General features: G+C 37.8%; 1 protein-coding gene across 1 annotated transcript in view; it reads left to right on the top strand.

Annotated features, from left to right (window-relative positions):
* Window positions 1–14,487, top strand: part of SPAG17 (sperm associated antigen 17) — a gene marked incomplete at its 5' end in the record, with an annotated part of 88,762 nt that overhangs the window by 18,165 nt on the left and 56,110 nt on the right. The window contains 4 exons of the mRNA XM_082277774.1: window positions 5,109–5,240; window positions 9,047–9,155; window positions 11,292–11,486; window positions 13,834–14,015. Of these exons, the coding sequence (XP_082133900.1) occupies window positions 5,109–5,240; window positions 9,047–9,155; window positions 11,292–11,486; window positions 13,834–14,015 (618 nt within the window). The remainder of the gene's footprint in view (window positions 1–5,108; window positions 5,241–9,046; window positions 9,156–11,291; window positions 11,487–13,833; window positions 14,016–14,487) is intronic.

Here is a 14,487-nt window from a genome sequence, read left to right as displayed (position 1 = left end):
GCAATAAAGTGTATGACATTTTTCTCAAGTACAGCAATCCTTTGTCACCAAATTTTAACAAATAAAAGCTCAAAGCCCTGTTGCAAAGTTGGACCAACCAAGCTGGAAAGATCCTGCTCAGTTTTGTGGTGCCAAGCCTACCTGGCCCAAATGTTTGGATGTGGCTTAGAAAACTCTGTGAAGACATAGCTGGATGGGTTCTGCCAGCACAAGGGTTAATGAGGCAACTTTGCGTCTTACATTTTTTTGTTCCACCTCTGATTGGGTTCTCTTCCTAGCCAGATGCAGTGTTAGAGAAGCATGACTAAATCTTTTAGCTTTGTGATGTTCATTGTGTGGATTCAGTTGGCTGAAATTCCTGGAGACAATTTAGTTCTCAGAAGCTTAAAATATTCTGTGCCATAATGGAAAGATTTGCTGGGCAGATTCATCCCACTGAAATGTAAACATTTCAGTATTTGATCATAGCAATATATCTCTTCATCTGAGCACAAATCACGACAGACTGGCCTGTCCTCTTTTTCTAAAAGGGTCTGGGTTCTGTAGGAGTTCTTCAAAAATCACTTAAATGCTGGTTCAAATATTGCCCCCCAACCAGTGTTAAAAGAAAACAGGTATATGCAGGGTCACATGAGAAAGCCTTCCCTGTGCATAGAACTCCTTCCTGAGATAGCAGTGCTAATGCCTGGTCTTTCCAATCACTGGATATTTGTATCCCTTAAAGCTATTTGGTTTTCTTAGCAGCTAGTGGTCAGGGAGCCATAGGAGGTGCACATCCCAGATGGTGAGAGCTCCTGTATGAGCTCTCTAATAAAGCCCTCCTTATTTTTATGTAAAGTATTTTCTCATTTTTACTGAAATTAGGTTATTCACCATTTCTATTTTTCTTAAAACATTAATTAAGTACTTGACATAACACTGTACATATGTGTTAGAAAATTCTCATAGAGCATCACTGAGATTAAACCAATTAAAATATCCTCAGAGATTGCAGATTTTCTGTAGAGAGGGGTTTAGAGAACAGATTTTCTTACAATGGATAATTCTAATAGGTTTCTGCTAACCAGATCAAGCTGCATTGTGTTTTGGCAAAAAACAGACTCACTCATGTGAGTGACAAGTTATTTTTCTAGAGTAAAAGCAGCCATTTGCTTCTACTTTGAGAAATGTTCTCACAATAGAAAGGAAGATACTTAGCACATGAACAGCATTCATACTTGCTCAGTATTGCTTCATTTTAGTACGTTTATTTGAAAAGGACTCCATGGGGTAGAAGGAGTCATCAAATCCTCTGTAACTATTTTCATTCTCTGTAATACATCTTCACTGATTAACAAGGGTGACTCATTTGGCTTATCATAGGTTTTACAGTCTACCTTGTGGATACAAAAGATTTATATGGAGCTCTGTACAGCTGTGCAATTGATGTATTGATTTATGTGAGTCTTTAAGCTCTCTTTGAACTGTGAGTCATTAATTCACTAGTGCAAGACAATGATTAAGCAACTGAGTTGTCTTTCAACACACTGGAGGTGTCATCTGAAAAAAAAGTTGTTTCAGTTAGATCCTTCCTGGTAGTCTTTCAAAACGATTGCTTGTAGTGTGCATTAGTCAATGAAATGACATTGGCAGAGTTAGAAATATTTAATAGTATGTGTAAAGAAGTCTTCTTTGGAAAAAACAGTTATCAGTATGATACATGCAGCTTTTGTCCCCTAGTCTGTCTTGAAAGTTGCTTGTGAAGGACTCCTAAGACTGACAGCAGATTGTAAAAAGTCAAGATCACTTTTTTCCCCCACTTTTGTTACTTTGCTCAGGAAAATACATCTGAATAGTAATTACCAACTTGGTTGTGTAATCCATGTAACCTCTTGACTGATGACTATCGTGCTTCAAATTGACTTGAACTATGTCAGCAGCTAAGGGATTTTACTTACTTGGTTCTTCTAGGAACTATTATGTTTCTTTTAGGAAGTGTATATGAGTCTGAGGCATATGTGATGGGCTGGATTTCTTACAGTTCCAAGAACAAGAGGGAAGGCAGAGCTTTAGAAAGCTCACTCTGGATATCGGAGAATTATACTGTGAAGTGGGCTGACCGCTGTTCATAGCAAGCAATGTTACTGCTTCTAGGCAGTGATGAAGCTGTGAAAGTTTATAATCTAATTTATCTTTCTGAAAGATTTTCTGATAATGATTTAGCAGCCACAATGGTTCTGTATCTTGAAAAAGAGGCATTTCAAAGAAAGATAGCACAAAGACTCTGGCTTTAAATGTTTCCCTAACTTTTAAGACCTATCTCCTATCTCAGTGGCGCTGACATCTGTCAATAGTGTAGGGTCACTTACAAGCACTCATGCAGTGTTTGAATGCCTGGAAATACATGCCCTTTGCACCAGACAGCTAAATCTCTGTGTGGTTCATACTGCCACCATATGAGATCAAATACTGCATCACCAAAGCCTTTCTGCACTTCACCAGTGTGACCCCTCCTGTGTGAGGAATGCTAAGTTTCCTCTTGCTTTAAAGGAAAAGAGGCCCTACCTAACTAAGTTTGTCCATCCAAGTTTCCATGGTTTCTCCCATAAGAAAAAGATCATCACTGGTGGGATGAAGTATAGCCAATCTGTAACAAATCCACTTCATAGTATCCAAAAAACTTCCTTCTGTATTCCTACCAACTTTTTGTCTTGCACTTTTCTTTTTTTTCACTTAAGGCTGTAGATTTTTAACTGTTTATGCCAGGTGCCTGCATAATTCACAGGACCACAGATGAAGTAAATATGGATGTGTAATAAATTTAATTTCTTTTATCTGCTGTGAATGGATTGATCTATGTTCTGTCTTTAGGATTGGTTTTAATTTCCTCATGTGTAAAGTGGATTTTACATTTCTGTATGAAAAGCTATTTCTTTTCTTTGTATTGCCAAATGTCATGTGCTTATTCTGTCTTTGTTTTATTTGTGTGACCTCTTTCCACAGTCATGGAATGTATTCCTGTTAAATAGTTTTGGTTATACTTCTCGTGGCTCACATAAGAAAATTCATCCTTCCAACCCACTCTGCTTCATCAAGTCTCTTCATTCCTGCATTCTCTATCTACAAAATAGGAATAATCATGATGCATTGCTTTTGGCTGGTAAAATGCTTTGAAATTCTCAGGAAGAATGGGGTTTAAGAATTTAAGCACTTTTTTCTTCTTCCATGAACAATAAATCAGCAACCGCCATCGCGCTGGATTACTATATATACACTTTTCAGGAATCTTTCCAGAATCCCTCCATTTCCCCTCTGTTGTGTTTCAAGAAATGTGCAACTCATCTACATTAGACCATTGAGAAGCATCACTTTCCATAGGCTGTTAACATCAATTCTGAAAAAAAACCTGTATGACAATTTTTCTCTCTGAGGGAAATTACTGTGATATTTCTACCAAAGTCTCTTTCTCTCAAGGCACAGATTTGTGTGCCTAGCTCTGAGTGACTATTTTTCGTTGGAATAACTAGTAGTTCCTAGTGAACCCACAGTCTGTGGGAATTTTTAAGTCTTGTTCTTAACATATCCTTGATTTTCTGCTGTGGCTGTGATGTCAGTGGGTCATTCCAGAAGCCTTCTATGGTTGGATTGTTGAGCTAGTGACCAGTAAGGAGTCTTACTTTGGATGCAAAGCATGGAAAATGAAACTCATCGTAATCATGATGTATCTTCCTTTGTGTACATTAAGATCATTAGGTTTATTTTTGTTAGAGGAGCAGGATTGTTTTGGAAGGGTTTTTAAATGCATATGTTTTGGTTTGTCTCCCTGTTAATGAGACTCAGACAAAATCTGAATTTTAAGACGCTTCTTTTTCTGCTCCTTGCTTTCATTTGTATGAAACAATAATTCGGCATATAATAGTCTGGAATCCAATTTGGCTTTGTTTTATTCAGAGAAGCACTTTTAGTGTCTACGTTTAGGTGAGAAGTGAAAATTTCTAAACTAGGCAAGAATCTATGAAAGCTCAAGGCTAATGGTGGTGTTTGCATTAGACAAGACACAGTTCAGTGAGATGCAGTGTGCACCTTCATTGTCTCAGTGTTAGCAAGCAAAATTGACACCATATGTGCCCAACTGTAATTGCTCCATGAGGAGAAAAGAGAAACATGTCAGAACATTTGAGTAACACCTAATTCAGCCCATGGTTATAAATAAAGCTGATGGTTGCTTAAAAACAAAAGTAAGAAAATATTATGGTTATATTATTCTTCAACAGCGCTTCCTACATAGGTGAACTTTATTACAGAGACAACACAAGTGAAAAGAAACATATAACAACTTTTTTATGGTATTTTTATGTTATTTTATTTTTTTCGCAGTAAATAAAGTGGTTATGAGGCTCCAAGGAAAACGGCCCAGATGTTAGTGAGTTGTATGAAATTTAGTGGAAACAAGCTGTAAAAAACATAGTCATAAAACAGCCTGTCAATGCCACACATCTGGACAATGCAGCTGTATGTTCCTGCTGCTGTCATCACCCTAAGAAAACTCAATAGCCTTATTTCACCCCAATTAGGCTGCATACCAACAGAATCAGAATTACACGGGGGGGGGGGGGGGGGGGTATGTTTTCACCAAGACAAATTCCCTCTCAAATTCCCTTCAAGAAGTTTTTATCTTTCATTCAAGGCTAGTCCCTTAGACACTGGTCACTTTGTAAACAGTTCTCCAAACTATTCCTTGATTTGCTATCTGTTATGTGCTTTTTAATTTATTGCTTTATAATATGTAGTTGCTTCATGTTCCTTCTTTGTTTAAAACCTAAAGAAAATTACATTTTCCTGTGAGAACTCTGTCTGTTGAGTTTCTCATAAATCATAGAAGTTTTTTTTCCATCCTAGTTTTATCTCGTACTATAGCCAATATAACTTCATTTGAGGTCTTTGGAACCAAAGAATAATGGTGTGTCTTACTGATATATTGTTTTTTCTGGGAATGCAGCCATTTTGACCCACACATGGTACAATGTGAGATAGCACTTCCTCATTTCAGCATGCACATAAATATGAGTCAAGTGCAGTATTCAAACTATGCAAGTAATAGTTTTGTTGGGATTTTTTTTCCTCTACAGGTGATAGAATTAGCCAAAGCCTTTCTGGACAGGGGTGAAGAAATTCCTGTAACACTAACTGGAAAGCTGTTGAAATTTCAGTTGCTTTGTCTCAAACAGAAGGATCTTCAGAGAAGAGAAGAGGAAAAGAAGGTACTGTAGTATGCCCTTGGAACATTACATTTTTGAAGACACTTCTATTCTAGTGTTGTTTCCATAAATTCAGCTTTCTTCTCAGGTTTGGCTTTCTAGAACTGTCATTAAAGAGAAATGTGATTAGAAATATCTTTTTAAGTTGCTTAAATTTTGTGGATGAAGCTCTCAATTACTCAGATGCCAGTGAGAGCGTGGAAAATAAAAGAAAATAAAAACAATATACAAGAACTCTTTGCTAGCTGAGTCCCAGGACCAATAGAAAACAGAGCTAGGAACAGGCTTCAGCTGAGTGTATCCCTGCTGAAGTAAAAGTAGGAGACGTTGTTACTTGGGAGGTATCAAGGATAGACACAGAGCAGACTATGATGGGGTTATTGTTATGAGTCTCCTCTCTGGAGGACATTTGGAGAAGTTATCATTTCCATCCTCTGGCACTAAGGCAGGATAATAATTACATAAACTATTCCTGGCAGATGTTTGTTGAACCTTTTCTCAAAACTTCCTGGTGGTGTGTCTTTGCTTTTCCATGGCGATCAGTATTATTTCTGAACAATCTCTGTAATGCACCCATTTGGGAAAGGTTTTCAATCTTACCAAACTGACTCTCATTTAAATCTGTTACAGTTTCGCTTCTCACTGTGTATGGGGACAACATCACCCTCCATTCTACTGATATCTAGTACATATTTAACTAAACAAACCCAAATATATGTCCTGGTTTCTAGTTTTTGATTATGGATGTTCCTCTCCTCTGAACTCTCTCAAAACAGTACATATTTTGAAGTCTGTTTCTCAGAACCGGGTACCACATTTTGCAGTGTTCCCAAAACTTGCTTCCATATGTTCTCTAAGGTCATCACTACTAGCTCCAAGATTGCCTTGGACAGATTGCTTATGTGTTCTAGGAGAAATTTCACCAAGCTTGCACAGAACCACAGATCAGACCTCTAATTTATTTCTAACAACTTTTGGAGTTGTCAGTGGTACATTTCAACAATTTACTGAACAGTTGGTTCTGCTGTAGTCATTTTCCAGCACAGATTCATGAAAAGTGAAGGCCTTTATCAGAAAGTCATATAATTGCTGCAGTAATTGATCAGAAACTATAATATGAAGTGTAATGACATGGAGACTTAAGCAATCTGTGCATGTAAAAGATACAAGCAGAAAATGGTTTAATGGGTTTTGTATGGCTGAAAACTCTGTAAATTTTTTAATAAACAATTTTATTTGTGGGAGTAGTTGATGGCTGAAGTGTAGCACATGACCAGAAGAACATTAAATGAGAGGTGATTACATTAAAATTGTGTTGTGTTCCCACAGAAGTCAATTTATTAGGAAATGATAATGTAAGCCACAGAAATATATTGAGAATATGAGAAAAATAATGTGTTTTCGATGGGAAAAGAAAGTGAGAGACTGAAGCTATAGAATAGATTGTTTATGGTGAATTGAAAAAAAAATGGCTTTTCTCTTAGATAGCAATCAATCCTTGTAAGTAAACTGTAAAACAAAAATTTGAAGTTTGATGTCACTTCAATATTAGAATGGAGCCTTCAGCTTTGATTTAGCAGGATTAGTCTTGTAACTGTAATTTTATTTCCCTGGTTAATTTGAAGATAGTCAGTGTTGAAGGTTGAAGAGTCTCTGGAACTAACAGTTACTTCTCTGTTTTAGCCAAACTGTCTACAAAAGTTGTCACCTCCTTTGAATTGTATCTATATCAATGTGTGACAGGCAAACACGAGAGCAGCAGTTGAAGGGCAGAGTCAAGAATTGGAGGGCTCTTGGCTATGAGGATGCTCTGCAGTACAAAGTGGGCAGAAACTGACTTCTAATTTAGACTTCTATCTCTAAATTGGCTGCCATAAAATTTTTAATCCCTTCCAACTAGCATGTACAATACAAGTTTTGTTGCCAGCAATCCGGGTGTTGAAAACAGGATTTTACTCACAAATCAGTTCTCAGAAAGCAAACATATCTGTCCATTTTTTTTTAAATAGACACCAGTTATTAGAATGGATCAGCAGAATTAATACAACATGTGAATAACCAAAAATAAGGCATTAGGAAATTTCTGTATTTCATTAGGAGCAGGAGCTTGTCATAAATTGACAGGTCTATGTATTTAAAATAATATGCAGAACAGAAGTGTCTATGAATTAGAAAACTGTTTGAGTTAGTAAAATTCTGTAATGTGAAGCTTAAAATAACAAAATTGCAGAAGTTAGTGGAATATTAGAAACTCCACAAAAAGCTGCACCTTTTAGGGAAGGAGAAATATGACATTGAAAAAAAAAGAAAAGAGTCCTAGAAAGGAGAGGCTTTTACTTTCTGAAGTAACCTGACCTTTCTGAAGGTCAAGTAGTGTTCTTTGTTAGAATCTTGTCAAGTCCAGAAATGTCTCTGCTCATTTAAGAATTACTTAAAATGAAGCAGATGCAATAGATGAAGTTGCTTGTGAACTCTGTGGCATGATGATTGTATCACCTGTTTGGTGTGTTCATCAGCTTAGAATTCAAAGAATTACTATCAAAATTTCAAATTTGAAGTGTCAAAAGTGGAACAAATTTGAAAGAAAATAATGAAAGCCTCCAAATCCTTCATTTCACAGTGCAAATAGTTTTAAGAATATGTCAAAGACATTTCTAAATTTTACAGAAAGGAAATTCAAGAAGGAAGGGAAAAGCAGGAAAAGATTTTCTGTTTTGATTTTGAATTTGAATGAAATACAACTTCCACAGCTGGAAAATCTGCTTTTCAGCTGGATCTAGGGAAAGCAACTATGCAGAGTTAACTGCCCTCTGTCATTTGCATGAAGGGCTTTTCTCATTGCTTTAATAGCCTTTAAAGTGACACCAGCTGGACTGTAACTGTAAGTTAAGTTAATATTTTTATTTTATTTATAGCTTTATAATCCTGAAATGTAATTTTCGCATAGTTTGAATGTAGTATTTGTGCTGGGCAAAAATAAGGTGGACGCTTTCTTGCTCTACAGAACCTACTTTACCTTAATATTTTTTTGATTGTTTTAATTTTAGACTGATTCTCAATTTTCTGGATTTATAGTGTGAGGCTTTGGGATACTTACAAAATATTTTTTGTCCTGTACTCTTAAATTACTGGGAAGAGCTTTATGTAGGTGTTTTTGTTGGAAAATAATGAGAATGGCTGAGTAATATCCTGTGTGAAATGACCACAAGACTCTTGGTTCTAGTTTATATTAGACAGATATTTACATCAAAGGAAAATAGTGCTGGTGCCATTTTACACCATACTCAAGAGTGTTAACAGAGATGTTAAAGATATTAACAGATATTGAATTTTTGCCATAATTCCCCTCAGTGCAAGGAAGGTTTCTGGCTGATGCAAGTGCTGTAGCGGAAGCAACTAAAGCACAGGGATTTTTTACTTACCTTTCTACCAATATGCATTTTGTTAGTTTGGTAGGTACAACGTCTACCTACCTCTTGTAGTTCCTTTTTAATGTGAAGTCTTAGCATTGTGATTGAGTAAGAATATACAAATAACTGAATGACATGTCTGAGCAGGAAAAAGAAGGGTGTTCAAGACAGCTCCACCACGTGGATATTATAGCAGCTGCGAGGGAAAGGTGTTAAAAAAATTGAACACCTAAAGTTTTACAACAGTCTGACCTTTGTTCTGCAAAAGGCTACAATGAAAACTTTATTTATTCATCTTGTCAGGCAGAACAGCAGCAAAAAGAGAAAGAGAAAGAGAAAGAGAAAGAGAAAGAGAAAGAGAAAGAGAAAGAGAAAGAGAAAGCTAAACCTCCTGATAAGACACCTGGAAAAGATAGTAAAGGAAAAAAGACAGCGGCACCACCCCCCATTAAAAAGGACACCAAATTGAAACAACGGGGAGAAATGGAAGTGAAAGACAAATACATTGGTATGTAAAAAATGCAGATATACTCCTGATAAACCTTTGGAGTACTTTGTTTTTTCCATGTTGAAAAGTCAAGATCTATTTGACCATATCAAAGCTTTGCCACTTTACATTTGAAGAGGGCACTGTGGTCTGCTCAGTGTTAGGATGGATTGTGCAGTCCAAGAAGTAAAATACAGGTAAGATATATGTGGCATGTCAACATCAAAATGTTTGGGCTTATGTAAGACTAAGTAGCTAAACAAATCCTACAGAAAACTTATCCTACAGACAGACTTCAGAATAACTAAATGTGTCAGTATCCAAAGGTGGCTTTCTCCTTATACTATAAATTAAAATAGAGGTAACAGAGTTGTCAACCCTGTCAGTGAAGAAATTTTTCCTAACATCCAATCTAAACTTCCCCTCTTTATATTTGTTTTAATATAGCTGCATAAAGAAAGAAAAAAAATAGACCAAGCCTTGAATTCAAAGACAGTCTGTTTCTGGTAGCTAGCAGTAATTTTATCATTCATCCCCAATACATTATCACCTTTCTGAAATTAAACATTTCTGCTTTTGAGTAATCTTGAGATTACTTGCATTGATGTCTTTCCTCTTTTGCATATGAATTAGTCACTGACAATTAGAGCTGACTGTTATCCTCTCGTCATGACTGTAATTATAATTTTCAAATGGCAGGCAGTCTTATGCATGTATGCATTGGAATTTTTGGATCTCTGTAAGTGACTATGCAGACACCTGTCTTTTTTGTTAAAAATTATTAATGTTCAGTAATTTTATGTGCTCATACCTTTTCTTCCTGCAGTAACTGAGACATAAATTTATGTACTTCAGTTTCAGTACTAGGAGTGAAATAATAAACCAGTTTTCTTCTGGTTTTGATTTTTGCTTTATGCAATATATGTGCTGGACTGTGGTGGCTGCTTCCTCAGCCGGTCTCTCTCTAAATTTCTATGTTATTTTATGTTTAGCTAATATTGCAAGCAACAGGGAGCCTGCTGCTCCAGGTGGTAGCAGCATTTGCACAGCCCTGGCTATGTATCTGAGCACAGGCAGATGTCAGTGCCAGGCTACCCTTTCTCCTTCCTTGAATAAATGAGTCCCACGAGCTGAGGAGTCAGTAAAGCACTTAGACATGTGATGTGTTAGTAAGCATAAGAAAGGACCTTAATGCTAAATAAAGTTGTGATTTGCTTTTAGTGCAGGATAATCTGCGTAACTCTATGTGTTTCAGTGTTGATGGAGAGATACAGGACCTTCAGCAGGCAGTTGCTGATAACTTAGGATAAATAACTGTACTGGATGAATTATATCACCTGATACCTGGCTTACAACCTGTATTTCTCCACAGGGCATGAAGGGAAACTACACAGTTCTAGAGCTTCTAGAGAGTTCATTTTTACTTACATCATGCTTAACCTTTTGCTTTGGTACTGAAATGTTGCTATGCATATTTCTACATAACTGATAAACCCAAATAGAACAGGCACTCAGTGAAACTTCTCATCTGCACTTTAAGATGAATTTGGATATGCTCCTACCAACTAAAAGGGCTAGTGTGAGCTGGTATTACCAGCTGATGAGTATTTTAAAAAGAAATACATCTAGTGAACATCTACCTGCTGGGTAGGGAGGAGTCAGCAGTGAGTCAGCTGACACCTGCAGCTAATCCTTTGAAATTATTATTATTATTATGACTTGTGTAATCTTTCATGTAAGACACAGTAACTTACTCTGTGTATGATCCATGTCCAGTTTTATGCAGGATGAAATAAGATAACTTAAACTACCATTAGAGCATGTGGGTATGTCCTGACACTCAGCTCCTTAGAGAGGAGCAATTACAGAAATGCTGCTACAACACTGGGATTATAATCAACTTCTGCAGTTTTTCTCTGGGTCCTTCTCCAAACAATTCTTACTTCTGACTTGTATTCTTCCCTCTGTGTTCTAGGTGGTTTGGTGCAAAGGCTTCAGTCTAATGCACATAATAATTTCTGAACTTACGTGTAATTTTCCCAAAAGAACTGTTTCTCTAACCTTAATTTGCATTACCCCATATAATCAAGAAAAAATTAATTTTGTTTAGCTGATGAATGTTCTTGCTCTAATCTGGTTTTGTTGTGTTTTGAACAGATGATGAACCAGATGATGGTGCTCATCATTACTTTATAATTCTGGGTTTCCCCAATCTTCAGTTGTTGCCTGTGTTGGCTGACCTTGGGGTTAACATTTCAAGTGTAATTCAAATTTCTTCTGAGAATTACAAGCCATTGCAGATATACTTGGAAAGAACTAAAGCTGAAGGACAATCTCCAATTTCATCTGAAGGTAATCTGGTTATAAAAAAAAAATGTGTAGAAAGGAGATAATTTTATATCCAGGGAATGACTATTCTGGCTGTGTTTTTCTCTCTCTCTCTCCATGCCTTGTGTTTGTGCATGCTACCTATGAGCACCTGTGTTTGCCAGTGCCAAAGTAGTATTGCCATTGTTTGGTCACCAAACCAAATGGTTTGCCAGTGCAAAAACTGGACAGTAGAAAGAGGGACTGACTAAGCAGGCAGTGTTTGCAGCCACAGTAGCCACCAAAGAACAACATTTTATCAAATGCATACTTCTGTGAATTGTTAGGAAGTGCACTGGTAAGAAAACTTGGCTCATTTAATAATTTCAAGGAGAGTGGACAGTTGGCTACTTTGGGACTGTGCCCCAGCCACAGGAGAATATGCCGCAGAATGACGCTCTTGTAATTGTACTCAGCTGTCTCCAGGCTGTAACACCTCTCTTGAACTGGGATCCTGGTGAGCAGCAAGCTAAATATGTGTCATCAGTGATGGCTGACTATCCTGGGCTGTAGTGACATAGCCAGTAGGTCAAGGGAAGTGGTTATTCCCTGTTACTTGGCTGTCATGAGAATACACTTATGGACTCTACAGTATAGATACTTATTCAGTCCAGCAAACAGCCTCCCTAAAAGGACTGGCTGAAGGGCAGTGGAAGAAGAAAAAGTGGTTATGGTCATGAATTGCCTTTGGGATTTTCAGGCCCCAGAGACAGGGTAAAAGTCTGGAGCAAGACTCTTGGTGGAAGAGGATCAGGTTAGGGATTACTTAAACAAACTGGACATACATAAGTCCATGGGACCTGATGGGATGCACTGAGGCATACTGAGAGTCTGGCTGTGATGTCAGTGCAAGGCCATTGTTAATTACTTCTCAAAAAATATGGCAATTGGAAAAGGTGTCTGAGGACTGGAGGAAAGCACCACTGCTATCTTCAGAAATGGCAGGAATGACTCAGGAATCTAAAGGCCACTCCGACCCTTCTCAGTCTCTGAGAAGATGATAGAGCAGCTAATTTCCAGGCACATGAAGGACAAGAAGTTGGTAATTTGGCATCGATTTGCCAATGGAAGTCATTCTTAACCAACCTGATAACATTCTATGACAAAATTACTGTCTTGGGAGGTGAGAAGGGAGCAGTGACTATTGTCTGCCCTGTCTCAGTAAAACCCTTGGCACTGTCTTCTCATAAAGAAGCTGGATAAACAAGCACTGAGTTGGATTGAAAACTGGCTGAATCCCCTGGCCCAGAGGTTATCAGTGGGGATTGGTGGTATGAGGCATGTTCAACATCTTCATTAGTGATCAGAATAGTTTCCTCAGCAAGTACTCTTACGATATAAAACTGGGAGGAATGGCTGAAACACCACTGAATTGTGCTGCTTTTCAGAGGGAGTCAGCAGGATGGAGAAATGGCCTGGCAGGGACCTCATAAAATTCAGCAAGGGCAAAGTCCTGCACCAGTTCATGGTGGGGGCTGACTGGCTGGAAAGCAGCTCTGCATAGAAGGACTTAGGTAGGGGTGGTGGCACTAAGCTGGAAGTGAGCCAGCACTGTGCCTTTGTAGCAAACAAGGCTAATAGTATCCAGGGCTGCATCAGGTCAAGGGATTTGAACCTTCTTTTGTACTGAGCACTGATGAGGACACACTTGGAGTTCTGTGCTCCTCAGTACAGGAGAGATACAGCGCTACCAGAGAGAATCCATCAAACAAACACAAGTATGTTTAAGGGACTGCAGCATCTCTCATATGAGGAGAGACTCAAAGAGCTGGGAATGTTTACATTGGAGAAGAAGGAGCCTGGAGGGAAGTCATCAAATTTATAAATGCCTGAAGGGAGCGTGCAAAGAAAAGGCAGACAGGCTCTTTTCAGTGGTGTTCAGTGACAGGACAAGAGACAATAGAAAAAACTGAAACATGGGATATTACCTGAAGAGAAAGAAACACTTGTTTTCTGTGAGGGTGACTGAATGCTGTAAACACAGTGAACAGACTGCCCAGAGAGGTTGTGGAGTTTTCATTCTTGGAGGTACTCAAAAGCCATCTGGACATAATCCTGGGCAGTCTGCTCTTGGTGACCCTCCCTGAGCAGAGGAGTTTTACCAGATGCCACCCACAAGGCCCTTTCAACATCAATGATTCTGTAATTGGAATAGAGGACACTAGCAAGATATGTGATGGTATTTTTTAATCCCAAAGTTGGGTGTCAGATGTTTGCTGAAACTCAGGATGGAAATATTTTAACAGTACTTTGAGAAAATGGATATATGATTTGTGCTTTATGTAACAGGGAGACATTGTACCATGATTTGTCAAATACTTATGTATTTTAGATGTAGAAGCAGAGAAAAGAAAGGAAGATGAAGCTAGCAAAGACCTGGAAACATTTTGGAAATACCTGGAGCCAGTTCTGAACAGTGGAAAGCATGGATCAAGTCTGTCTGATGTTGCCAGGTTTCATCACCTAGTTAAGGAAAGTGACTTTCCCTCTGATTGGTCAGACAGCAAAATGCTGGTCAGTACATTCTGTTTTTACAGTGCATGGCATACTTTAGGGTTTGTAACTTTTAAGAACAGTTTAAGAATTTAATCTCAAGTCTTCTCTGAAACGGAACCACAGTTGTTAGTATATTTGTAATCTTAAACAAAAATGTATCCAACAACTTTATTCAGCGTTTGTTCACAAGGAGTCCTTTGAATAAAAATTCCTGATTTGGAGATTCTTAGTATTGTAGGCCACAGCAGAAGAGCTTTAAAGTAGTTCGAGGTTTTAAATTTATTCAGAGTCTTTGTAGACCCAGTTTGCATCTTGTTAGAGAGTGATATGTGTGTATGAAATAACACAAAAGTTTTATTTTTATCCCCATAACACCAGACCTACTTACTGCACCTCAGAACAGTTACATGAGAAAAAATTAAGATGAATGCAAGAATCCTTTTTGATATATACTGTTGCTTTATCATACTCAGTACTGCTTCTTTTTGTC

The sequence above is a fragment of the Coloeus monedula genome, assembly GCF_965178545.1.
Source record: "Coloeus monedula genome assembly, chromosome: 3".
Taxonomy (NCBI): domain Eukaryota; kingdom Metazoa; phylum Chordata; class Aves; order Passeriformes; family Corvidae; genus Coloeus; species Coloeus monedula.
Note: the sequence above shows the minus strand (reverse complement) of the source record. Positions and strands in the feature narration are given on the sequence as shown.